General features: G+C 44.3%; 2 protein-coding genes across 2 annotated transcripts in view; one reads left to right on the plus strand and one right to left on the minus strand.

Annotated features, from left to right (window-relative positions):
- Positions 1 to 1,164: 1,164 nt before the first annotated feature.
- On the minus strand, positions 1,165 to 7,905 carry LOC311237839 (uncharacterized protein; the record flags this gene model as incomplete). The annotated part of the gene is made up of 7 exons (XM_084325816.1): positions 7,846 to 7,905; positions 6,603 to 6,659; positions 5,805 to 6,513; positions 5,372 to 5,439; positions 4,416 to 4,646; positions 2,615 to 2,674; positions 1,165 to 1,242 (listed from the first exon to the last, which is right to left on the minus strand). The coding sequence occupies exons 1-7, from the start codon at positions 7,858 to 7,860 to the stop codon at positions 1,165 to 1,167; spliced, it is 1,218 nt and encodes a 405-aa protein (XP_084181942.1). The 5' UTR covers positions 7,861 to 7,905.
- A 921-nt stretch (positions 7,906 to 8,826) lies between these two features.
- Positions 8,827 to 12,367, plus strand: part of esyt2b (extended synaptotagmin-like protein 2b) — a gene marked incomplete at its 5' end in the record, with an annotated part of 88,317 nt that continues 84,776 nt past the window's right edge. The window contains 1 exon segment of the mRNA XM_084325817.1: positions 8,827 to 9,231. Coding sequence (XP_084181943.1) covers positions 8,827 to 9,231 — 405 coding nt within the window.

The raw sequence follows: 12,367 nt of genomic DNA on the forward strand, positions 1-12,367 counted from the left end.
GGGAACACGTGATGCAAGGCTTCTATCCTCTCTACAACCGACCAGTGGGGGGCATAGTCGAGCAACGTTCAAGACAGGGGAGGGGAGAATTGGATACACGAAATTGGGATGGGAGAAAAATAGAAAAATAAGGAGAAAAAGTGGATAGATAAAAAAGAAATAACTTAATATTGAAAAGCTGGGGTGGATGCTGATTGGCTTAATGAATCTGGCTATTTTACTCATTTGGAACCACTTCTGTTCTGTTTCTGGTTCAGGGTTCCGTTAATAATCCTAAAGTTATGTCATCATAAATAAAAAATAAATCATTTTGTGGCACCCTGAACAAAATGTAAGGCTACAATAGGTTTGTAAACTAAATTTCAAGCCCTGCCTTTGTAAATAACAACAATAACAGTCACTTTTCAGGTAGTTTTCTAGCAATGTTCTAGGATTCATGGTCTAGCATGGTATGGTATGGTTTGTGTCTCCATAAGTTATGTTCAGCCTGGCTGGGGCTAGCCATGGTCTAGCATGGTATGGTACGGTTGGGTTTGTGTCTCCATTAACTATGTTCAGCCTGGCTGGGGCTAGCCATGGCCAGGTTTGGTATGGTACGGTTGGGTTTGTGTCTCGATTCTTGTAAATTCTCCGGTTGCTTGGCAACCTTTCAGAATGCACACCACCAACTGTGGTACCCAAGCTAAACCATGATGGTACAAGAGTTCCAGCCAGCTTTGGCCAGGTCAGGTTGTGAAAGGTGGCCGTCTCAGACAGGGTCCAGCCAGTTTCTAAATACAATGGAGACACTCACTGTATGCTAGACAGGCCACAGGACGGCTAAACCCTGGCCAGTGGAAACATTCGTTTATTCAGTTGTGATATACATATGATCTACATAGTGCACCTTTAAAAATTCTATGAATGCAAACATGAAGAACGAATAACCATGAATGTACTTAAAAAACGCTAAAAAAACAAGGTGCTTCACAACAAATCCACTCAAAACACTCACCGCTTTCTTGGAAAACAAATCCATTTAGAGCATGCAAGAGTAAAATCAAACAAACAAAATGATACATGAAAAAATTAAACAATTCAAACATTATTTGAAGTAGTAATAAACTGAAAACCCTCATTTGTTATTGGTGTTAGGTCCTGTACATCTTATGTTATTTCCATCCATCATATTACCTCAAAATCATCTTCATAATCCTGATCACCATAATCACGTTCTCCAGTCGCCTCTTCACCGCGGCCAACCTACACATACGGTATTGCTTTAAAACGTCTGAAATGCCACCACCGGTAACCTTTGATATTTTAGTCCCTGTGTTTGCGGCATGCCGGGGTGGCAGGACATCGAGAGAGGAATCCAAAAACACACAGCCAAAATCCAAAAGTTCTGAATGACATGTCCGTCTTTAGACCTTTCTCAAAGCATGACGTGTGGAGAAAAACAAAGACCTCAAAAGGTATGCAGGCGTTATTAGGAAGTCCCTATAGAAAAGTTCATTCCTGAACACAATGAACACCTCTGCGTAATTGTTCCTTTGACCTTTCTCTCTGTAAACCCCTCTCAGAGAGAGAGAGAGACAGCATGCTGTGAGAAAAGGTCAAAAGAATGAAACATCAATAAGTTATGCCAAGGTGCACGGATCTATTTTTCTATCAATAAAGGCTTGCAGAGAGGGACATGCAGTCCAAAACCAACCATTTGAATCGTGCAGACAAACAAGAGAATTCATCGTGGGGGGTAATGGTAAATAGCTACAGAAAAGTTGATGAATGGTAAAGCGATGCTTTTGCAGACAGCAAAGAGTACAAGAGCACAAGAGGGAGAGTGTACAGAGTAAGCATAAGACCAGGGCCGTCCTCGACTAAACAAATACTCAGTCGACTAATAGTCAGAGATTCTGTCGATGCATCTCTTCGTTGATTTAATCGCCCAATCTAAAAGGAAATTGTGCACTCGTGCACCTCTGGAACACGACAATTTTTGGGGAAATTTGCTTATCTACCCTGGAGTTAGACAAGCAGATACATACCCTTTTCTTCTCTGTGCATGCATTAGGCTTAGGGAACAGCCGCACCGTTAGCCTAGCTTAGCGTCATTCACTGGAAGTAGGTGTGCCAGTGTAGCCTAGTTCCAAACAGTAACGAAATACACTCCAAATACAACTCTTTTTTTGCCGAAGAAAAGGGTATGTATCTGCTTGTCTAACTCCAGGGTAGATGGCAAATAAGCTAATTTCGCAAAAAGTTGGCGTGTTCCTTTAAACCTAGAGCTTCCCAGACATGTGATTAGCATGTTCTCCCCCAGGAAACAAGTCATTCAACATACGAAAAAGCATAAAATACGACTAATGGACTAACAAAGTCTTGGTCGACGAAGACCAAACCGATCGATTAATCGACTGATTGACTGATTGACTAAGAGGGTGAAGCCCTACAGTACATGAGACAGTTTGTCGACGGACTGATCAAAGTCTCCGATCTAACGCGGGTTTGAAATAAGCGGCCGTCGTCTGAAACTTCAGCGGTTTGCTTTGCTCTCGTGCAGGCAGGGGAATGAGCGATCAGTGCAGGTAAACGATTATCAAAAAAGTAGTTCAACCCGGAACGAGCCTCTTACAATCTCCTCTGTGTCTCCTAATGCACTCAGACGATCAGGCTCAGATAGTATTGCTACCTCCTGGATAACAGAAAGGAAATACACAGTTAACATAGGATTTTATTTTGACTTAATAGCGAATGTGAGATAATCCAACAAGCAAGCTAGCTGACTGCTGTCATTACTAACAGCTAGATATTTAGGAGTCACAGCAGGCTAACGTTATTTCCAGGAACAGAAGCATTCATTCCGAAAGTTACATCGTTGATGCTTGAAATGTCTGAGCTTCCACGTTAACGTATGGTGAGCTAGCTGACTGCTGTCATCGCGAACAGCTAATGCTATCATTGATGCTTTAAATGTCTGAGCTTCCACGTTAACATATGGTGAGCTAGCTGACTGCTGTCATCGCGAACAGCTAATGCTATCATTGATGATTTAAATGTCTGAGCTCCCACGTTAACGTATGGTGAGCTAGCTGACTGCTGTCATCGCGAACAGCTAATGCTATCATTGATGCTTTAAATGTCTGAGCTTCCACGTTAACGTATGGTGAGCTAGCTGACTACTACTGTCATTGCTAACAGCTAACCAGGCTAGCGTATTTTCAGGAACAAAAGGATACATTCTGAACGTTACATCACTGATGCTTGAAATGTGTGAGCTTAGTGAAACAACATGGCAAACGTACAAAACGATGCTACCATGTAACATCTCCGGTCTCTCTTTCTTCACCTTTCTTTTCTGTTCTCTCAGCTGTTAACAGACCGTTATGCTACCTGGCTAGCTACCTGTACCCAGCATGCCGTTCAGCGGTGTAACAGTTAACACATTGTGTGCCAACAACGAGAAAGCTCGTTATTTAATCGTTATTTCTTTCATTAGCGATATCCATTCATTTTTCATCCATCCAGCCTCACGTTATCATTCGGACTGTCTCTGAGCTCGAAAAGGACATATACCGCCCCCTATCGTCTCTCGGATGGTATTGCACCCATTGGAATGGACTCAATGGAAATGAGGTCTAACGTTGGATCAATAAACGCGATCGATATTTGGAATGGCGATCAGGAATTGGAATAATCTTTTTGCAGAACATCTGGTCTGAGGTAAGGAATCTATTTTACCAGTTTTGGGGTAATCAGATGTTTTTTTCACATATTTCACAACGTGTGTGTGTGTGTGTGTGGCTGTGTGTGCGTGTATGACGTTAGCGCTAACCAGGTCATGGATAATCGATTTTTCAGCCCGCTTCTCTAGCGTGCATAAGTACACATATACTATCGATAATCTAGCGTTTATTTGAAAACTATTCATAAATAGGCCAAAAAATTACAACATGTTTTGTGTATTCCAGTAAATGGCTATTTTCGCGGATTTTTCTGGAATCACTAGAAATCTTCAAAACTATACTCGTATTCAAAACGGTATAAAACGGAAATGTACTGATGAAAAAACAATCCGTTTCGTACATGTTGACTGCAGGCAAGTCATTGATAAGCGACAGGCGTATTAGACACATACTGTAGCCATAATTTAAGATATAGTTTATGCGTTCACAAATGTGCTCGCCCTCTCATTGACTAGAGTGGTGGCATCCGAGCGAGAAATAGCGCACCCCCTGCCGGCACACAATGTGTTAATAGGGTCCCCTCTCAATACAATACACAGTGTAGTTGCCAGTAGAAACAAGGGGAATTTTTTTTTTTTAGACAAATCGATATTCTATAAACTATTAGATTATTTTATAATTGAACGACTTTGAATATTCGAAAATCAAAGCTCATTCCTATTGTGTACAGATGATAAGTCGGTTGCCAACCTTTGTTTTTGAAGTCTGGGCACCGCCCCCGTCACCCTGATCAGGCGCCTCCTCCCTGGCACTGCCGGTCCCATCTCTGCGACTCCTCTCGGGATCCCCTTCCTCCCCGTGTCTCCTCTCCCTGCGCTTATCCCTCTCCGCTCGCTCTCTGTCGCTGTGGTGACGACCCTCCGCCGACCCCTTTCGGTCTCTTTCCTCCCTGGGCTCGCCGTCCTGCCTCCGTTTTTCATCCTAGTGAGCGGGAAAAGATCCCCCTCCTTGAGTTAGCGGTGAGATAGACCCTGGTTGAGCTCACTCCGGCCGTGATGGGGAGCACCGTGGGGGTAAAAGCAGGCACCCCTCCTCCAGTCAACAGCTCTGTTTGGGTTTTCTTTTGTCTCTAAGCTTAGAAGTTCACATTTTGACATTTCTTTAGACTTTCACTGCAATATGAGATAAGATAAGATATTCCTTCCTTTTATTCCTCATGCTGCATCATAGCAGCACGAGGGAGGGGGGAGGGGGAGGTACAGGTATGGGCAGGGTAATAAATAATAAATATATAGGCAATTAAATTGGAATAGAAAAATAAACAGTGTACACAAATGTGCAGATGAGGGTGTGCATTGTGCCCTATCAGTTATAATATATGTTACAATTAATATAGGCAATACAATTTTCTTTTTTCTTTTCATAAATTGAATCGGAATATACTATGAGTAAGTAAACAGTATACTTACACAAGGTGCAGATAAGGGTCTGTACCCTAACTGGCATGATATACATCATACGTCAATAGTCTGTGCAGGTTTTGGTGGTCAGACAAACTTAGTGGTCAGACATTCCTAATAGTTTGAGATTTATTACACATGTGTTGTAAAGGGATGAATAAAATGAGAAAATAAAAATGAATTAGAAGTTTGTTGGTCATGTCTGGTACGTCAAACACAAGAACATCAGTGGTGGATAGGTCTCACCTGTCTGCTTCTCTCTTTGTGTCTCCTCTCCCTCTCATCTCTGTCTTTTCTACGTGCTTCCTTGTACTCTGAAATCAGAAACACAGAAATAATAAGCTAACACAAGTGGTTTCCCCAAAATGGGGTCCTTGAGGTGGTTCTAGCTAAACAAGGAGTAGTTTAAGATGCTCTAATCATAGCTTTCAGTATCTCCAATATCATCTTACTGTCGACAGTAGACAGTTAATGAGTTATGTGTAGTTAATCATATCGAACAACAAAGCTTGTCTCATACAGCCCCCCCCCAAATGTCAGCCTCCCAGGGCGAAAACTGTGGTTGCTAGAGGCCAGGGTGGGGACACTTGTGGGTGAGACTGAGTGAGCGATAGAGCTGCTGGTTGTAGCTAAACAGACACCTTGGCTAAACACACTGATGCAACGTCCACAACCTCACCTCTTCCTTCCTTCTGTTCCGGAGGCTTTGGGTCCTTGTGTCTCTCTCTCCTTTCCTTGTCTCTCCGCTTGTCTCGCGAGTCGTCCCCATGTCGCTCACCGTGCTTCTCTCTGCGCTCCCCGTCGTGCTTCCGCTCCCCGTCTCTCCCTCCTTCCCCGCCTCTGTCGCTCCTCTTTCGGTCCCTTTCGGCCCCGTGTCCGCTGTCCCTCTCCTCTCGTCTCCTCTCCCTGTCTCTTTCTTCCCTTCTCCTGTCCCTGTCCTCGCCTCTGTCTCCCTCCCTTACCCGTTGATTCTCCTTGTCTCTGTCCTTGTCTCTGTCCTTGTCTCTGCCCTTGTCTCTGTCCTTGACCCGATTCTCTTTCTCCTCTCCGTCTCGCCTCCTCTCACTAGGCTCCCGATGCCCATGCTTGCTTCCATCTACCTCTCTCTCCCTCTCCCTCCTTTTGTCTCCGTCCCTCTCCTCCCTCTCGCCCCTCCTGTCCCTAGAGCCCTCTTTCCTTCTGTCAAAGTGTCTGTCTTTCTCCTCGTCCCTTTGTTTCCCTCGGTCCCGTGTGCCGTCTCGCTCCCTGTGCGTGTCCCCCTCTCTCCGGGCCTCCTTCTCGGGGTCCCTCTGGTCCCTCTGGTGCCTCTCCACCGACTCCCCGGCTCCGTGTCTCCTCTCATTCTCGTTGCGTCTCCTGACGCGCTCCTCCTCCTCGCGCCCTCCGTCCTGCAAAGAGGAACGTCTCTGTTGTTGTGAATAGAACCGACGACTCCGCTCGCCATCTTCTTCAGTAAGCTAATCTAATGGGAACTTACTCTAACCACGTGTCTCCTAAGGTCAGATGATTTCCAAGTGTCTTCCATGGTTACTTTCTGAAGAAAGAGATTGTTTCATTAAAAGGGGAATGCCACCCGTTTTAAGAATTCACAGTGTTCTTCCTGTGCCCCAGCCCCCAGGACAGTTCAGTCTGTATTTCTGAACACGTACCACGCTCTCCTAAATCTAGAAATCAGAGAGAACCCTCCAATCAGTGATGTCTGACCACTAAGTGTGTCTGACTCTTAAGCACCAAAACGTGCAAGGACTACAGTACAACGTATGACGTACATCATGCCAGTTAGGGCACCTTGTGTATATCGTTTACTCTTACTCTTACTCATAGTATATATTTAGATTTAAATTCTTTATTGCATTTTATTGTATTGTACTGCATTCATATTATATAACCAATAGGGCATACAGACCCTCATCTGCACCTTTGTTTACACTGTTAATTTTTCTCATATTTGTATATTCAGATCCGATTTTATTGCCTGTATTTATGTATTTCTGCTATTACCCTGCCCATACACCCACATTTCCTCAGGGGGATCAATAATGACTTATCTTATCTTATGTCATTAGTATGTCAGATCTGGGAACTTGCTACATATTAGACAATGAACGGGGCTCTGACTTTATGGAGGCCATAGAATGTTTGTGTGCGCTCTTACACCCCAATTAAGTTTTAATTATGGTTCAGACCTTCTAGCAACGCTAGAATATGAACCTCATTTGGGTGCAAGAGCTCACACACACACACAGTATGGCCTCATAAAGTCAGAGCCCCATCCATTGTCCATGGAGCAGCCCCATATTCTACATTCCTGTTATATCAGACTGGAGGGTTCTCTGATTTCTAGCTTTAGGAGAGAGTGGTGAGTGTTCAAACAAACGGAATTACCTCTCCTGGGGCACAGGAAGAACACAAGTGTATTCTTAAAATTGGTGGTATTCCCCCTTTTTTAACTAAGGCAGTTAGCCAACTCATGTGCGAGAACGGTTATCACAAAGCGTGGCTCGTGGCGTTATTAACTGGAGTAGTTTACTGCTAATGTTGGGAAATAAAGCAGACATGCAACGTACTATCGTATCTAGAATAAGATAATGTTTGAGTCAGAGACCACCCAACACTGAGTGAGTCCAAACACTCACACACGTTTGAGAGCCGTTCGTGAAGGTGGGATTTAATACCCAGGCTTGGCCGATGCCATCAGAAAACAGGGTTGAGTTAGTTACCTTATCGGGATGCATGCTCGCATCGGTCTCTTGTCCGTTCTGTGTTTTAGTAATCTCAGAAGACAAGCTTATTACTTTCTGTTGACGCCGCCATGACTGCAAAACCTCGGTCGCGCAAGCGCAGTTGGCTGAAACCATGGAGAACGCGTCATGTCATCTTGACAACAGACTTGTTAAACTATAACCGAGCCATCGCTGGAAGTGACAACGGATCACCATGGCAACTGTCTAGATTTATCAATGACAGACGCGGTCTTCTTTTTACCTGCTTCTCTGGGCTATATTATTGTTCTTTATGTTTGTATGTGTTAACGTTACCTGAATAGTGAATATTCGGCACACACACAAAAACCCACGTTTGATTTATCTGAGGGCTTGTTGTATTTTCGTATGTCCCCGTTCAAATTCAATGAACTCAAAGGCGGCGGCGTCGGTAGCTTTTGACGAGATCGCACACGGTGTGCGTTAACGGCAGCTGAACACGGGGTGGCGATTTTGCGCCCCTGACCTGTGTTGTGTGTGTGTGTGCGCGTGCGCGTGCGTGTGTTTGTGAGAGAGAGAGAGAGAGAGAGAGAGAGAGAGAGAGAGAGAGAGTCGAGAGAGAGAGAGAGAGAGAGAGAGAGGGGGGGAGGGAGATCGTTCCCATGCAGAAGAACAGTCAGAAGCAAGTGGACCCGCAGCAGCATGGACGCGCAAAGACGAGACAACATTTAAACTAGAGTGCTTTCCCGATTATACGAAACAGTGGGTGCTGCTAACTATTCCCCCGAAGGCAATGGGCTGGTGTGCAGGTGAGCTGACGTGAGAGTACCGGGGGGTCAAGAGAGGGATCGGTCGGATCCACCGCTGCCTGCCTGCCTGGCGCCGCACGGGAACCGCGACCTGCTGCGGTGGAATCCGCGTTGAACTGCTCCGGTCTGCGCGCTCAGACACACGGGTCCCCGAGCACAGCTGTGTGGAGGAGCGATGTCAAGAGACGGCATGACGTCCGTGCGAGGAGCCCGCTCACACAACAACGGGAACGCCACGGCACCACCCAAGGAAAACGGACAGAACCCGCTCCCACCGAACCCGGTGGTTAACCCCGTCCCCGGCAACACGAACTTTGCTCAGCCGGTGGACGATGAGCCGGTGGTGTCCTCGACGGCCGAGTTGACCCAGACGTGGGTCCAGTTCGCCAGGACGTTCGTGCTGATTTTCCCAATTTACGCGTTGGGTTACTTTGAGTTCAGCTTCAGCTGGCTGCTGATCGCTCTCGTCATCTTCTTCTGGTGGCGGAGGAACACGGTGGGCAAGAGGAGCAGGCTGAGCAGGGCTCTGGCGTTCTTTGAACAGGAGGAGAAAAGTGTCAAACAGAGTCTTACAACTTCTGATTTACCGCCGTGGGTAAGATGCCTCAAACGTTTAACTTCCCCTAACTTGAAAGTGAATGATCTATTTCGATTGGGGGACCCCCCAAGGACCTGGGACTCCCAAAGGTGCCATTGGGGGACTCTGATCATCTGATGTAAACAAGACGAAAGTCTTTCTCTGGTCTGCTCTGCATCCCTAATTGTATGTATTGAGCTGTACTGTACTACTGTACCCATTCTGCAATCTGTTAATAAAGTTATCAATCAATCAATCAATCAATCAATCAATCAATCAATCCCCCAAGAAACATATAATTCACTTTCAAGTTAGCCCAACGATATATGTATTCTAATGATATTCTGACCACTTCCTCCACTGTCATCTCCCCACATACCGTATAGCTGGAACCTTAAGCTCTTACATTTGACATGATATAGTATATATTTTTCTCAACAGCCTTTTATGCCTAAACTCCACGTTTATTTTGAACTGGCACGTGAACCGTATTTCTGAGTTTCCAGGAACATAAAATAACAATCAGCTGACGAGAGAAAGAGTGTTGAGTCGCAAAGCCGTAATCTGACAGCTGTCCCTCACCAATGACATTACACTGAGCCCCTTGTCTAAATACAGCATGGCACAATGGCGAACCAGACACCGGCGGGGGGGCGTGTCACGTGCCCACAGGGCCTCTCTTATATTAAGACCCCAGCCGCCATCACTTATTTACTGTATGTTTATAAACTTGACAGATATAAAGGGGAGACATGCAGGTCCAACCTTTTTGGCAGGTGCCCCCCCCCCCCCCCCCCCCCCCCCCTGCAGGGTTCGAGTTATCACCTGACCTGAGAGCTATGGGGGCCGGGCCCCAAAAACCGCACGCCGGCAAAAGATTTTTTTACTATTTTTTTTTCCTGAAATTGTGGCCGTTTTCGAAGTCATATTTAGAGGAATATCTCATTAGGATTATAGTCTAATACTAAGGAGTAATGACATCACACAACAGTCTAATCATTAGACTATTGTGTGATGTCATATTCAGTCTCATTCTTAACCATAAATATTTGTTCATTTTCTTACTCACCTCTGATATGCCATATTTACTTATTTGCATTTTGTATCTGATAAAATACAACAATTTAATTTGACAAATGAGACCAAATGTATGAACTGAAAACAAAAATATTATCTATGAACAATTTATTTAGCTAACATAAATAATACAAATTCGTACATTGAAAAAAATATATATAAAAAAAATATATTTCAGAGACCCCCACAGGTGTTGTTGACTATGGGGGCCCAGACTCTATCTATGGGGGCCAAGCCTCCCCATAACTCGAACCCTGCCTTATTGAGGTGACAAAATTCTATGCACCCGACATTTAAGTTTATAAATCCCCTTGGGGAAATTCATTCTCTGCATTTGACCCATCCTAACTATTTAGGAGCAGTGCACATGCGGTGCCCGGGGACCAACTCCAGCTGTAATGCCAGTGCCTTGCATGGTCAAGAAGAGCAATGGCCAGAAACCTAACATGTCCTTTGATTGATTGATTGATTGAAAACTTTATTAACAGATTGCAGAATGGGTACAATACAGTACAGCTCAATACACACAATTGTTAAGGGGATGCAGACCAGAGAAAGACTTTCGTCTTGTTTACATCAGGGTCCCCCATTTTCAATTCATCAGGACATATATGACATACATGACATACAGATAGTCAGTACTGCTACATCTATACATTTATGACATACCAGATTTGCAAATACAGTACTGTTTGTGATACAGAAGGAGTCAAGAAAAGGGAGTATATACATTTGACGTAGAAACTGTACATTGGAGGAGGTTGGGTGGGGGGGGGGGTTGGGTACACTGGGATATTGACTTTGATGTGAGAGCCATTTAAAACACATGGAAACTGTGTGTCATTCACACGTGTTCATAAACAATGTTCAGTTCCCCAGCTGTACAGAAGTCAAATTGCTATTTTGAGACGTCAATGTAGACAGAGACAGAATAGTTGCATGGCTCGCACACCATAATATAGAACTCTCACTGGTTTACGGCCAGTCAAAAAGACACCAGTGTTTTATTTGTATTTGACAACCAGATATTACCATAGTTGTTTAGTTCGATTTAGGATTGATTTTATACACGAAATCCCCAACATAACCCCTAATTGCTCCCGATGAGCAGGTTGGCACCTTGCATGGTTGCCTCCGCTGTCCGTTATAGTCGGTGTGTGGGTGAATGTGAGGAACAACATTTTTTTAATCTTTGGATAAATGTACCATTTACCATTTAACAGTTGGGAAAGCCAGTTAGACTGGATTTGGCCTGGTGCCTTCCAAAGACAAAGTACACATTTGAGTAAAGTGGAGTAACACCTCATTTACTTTAAAATAAGTTGGAAGAAGACTATTTAATTTCATTCATTTATACGTTTATTTGGAAGGGACAGCATGTATTAATGGTCAATACATAAAATGCACTGTAAATACACAGGATTTAGCAAGGGATGCACATTTTCATCCTCAGTCCCCAAACATAAAACAAATAAGAGCAATATAAAAACATGTTAAAACAAAAGAACAATCATTTACAAATACATGGCTACGAAGCTAAAAGGACCAAGACAAAAAATGTCATATATATGGTCACATGATTGGTGTTCTAGAAACCTTTTTTAATTTAATTTTTTACTTTGAGTTTAAAAATAGTAAAAGTTGGACATTCTCTGGGGCTGAGCGCGTTCGAATCCCGGACGGCAGCCGTGCCTTTCCCAGAGTGTCTTTCCCCCCATCTGAACCCTTTCAGCCTGCTTCTGTCGGTCGACCTTGACCAAGTATGAATGCGACGAAAAAGCGATAAACGCTAAAAAGAACCAGCTGACTGGTCAAAGTTTAAAAAAAAAAAAAAAGTTGGACATTCTCGAATAGTGGTAGGTACGCTGTTCCACAGCATACTTGCCTGCACTGACAATACATTCTGACCGAAAGTGGTGCGTCAGCGCTGCACCTCGCAATCCATGATGATGATTTTCCTGAGGCCTGTAGGCTACAGAAGAGAAATAGCTATTCCTGGCAAATTATTCTTAATTCACTAACCCTTTCACTGCCACATGACAGAAGGTTAACCCTTTACTATCACACAACCAACGGT

Source organism: Notolepis coatsorum (genome assembly GCF_963971535.1).
Source record: "Notolepis coatsorum genome assembly, chromosome: 12".
NCBI lineage: Eukaryota > Metazoa > Chordata > Actinopteri > Aulopiformes > Paralepididae > Notolepis > Notolepis coatsorum.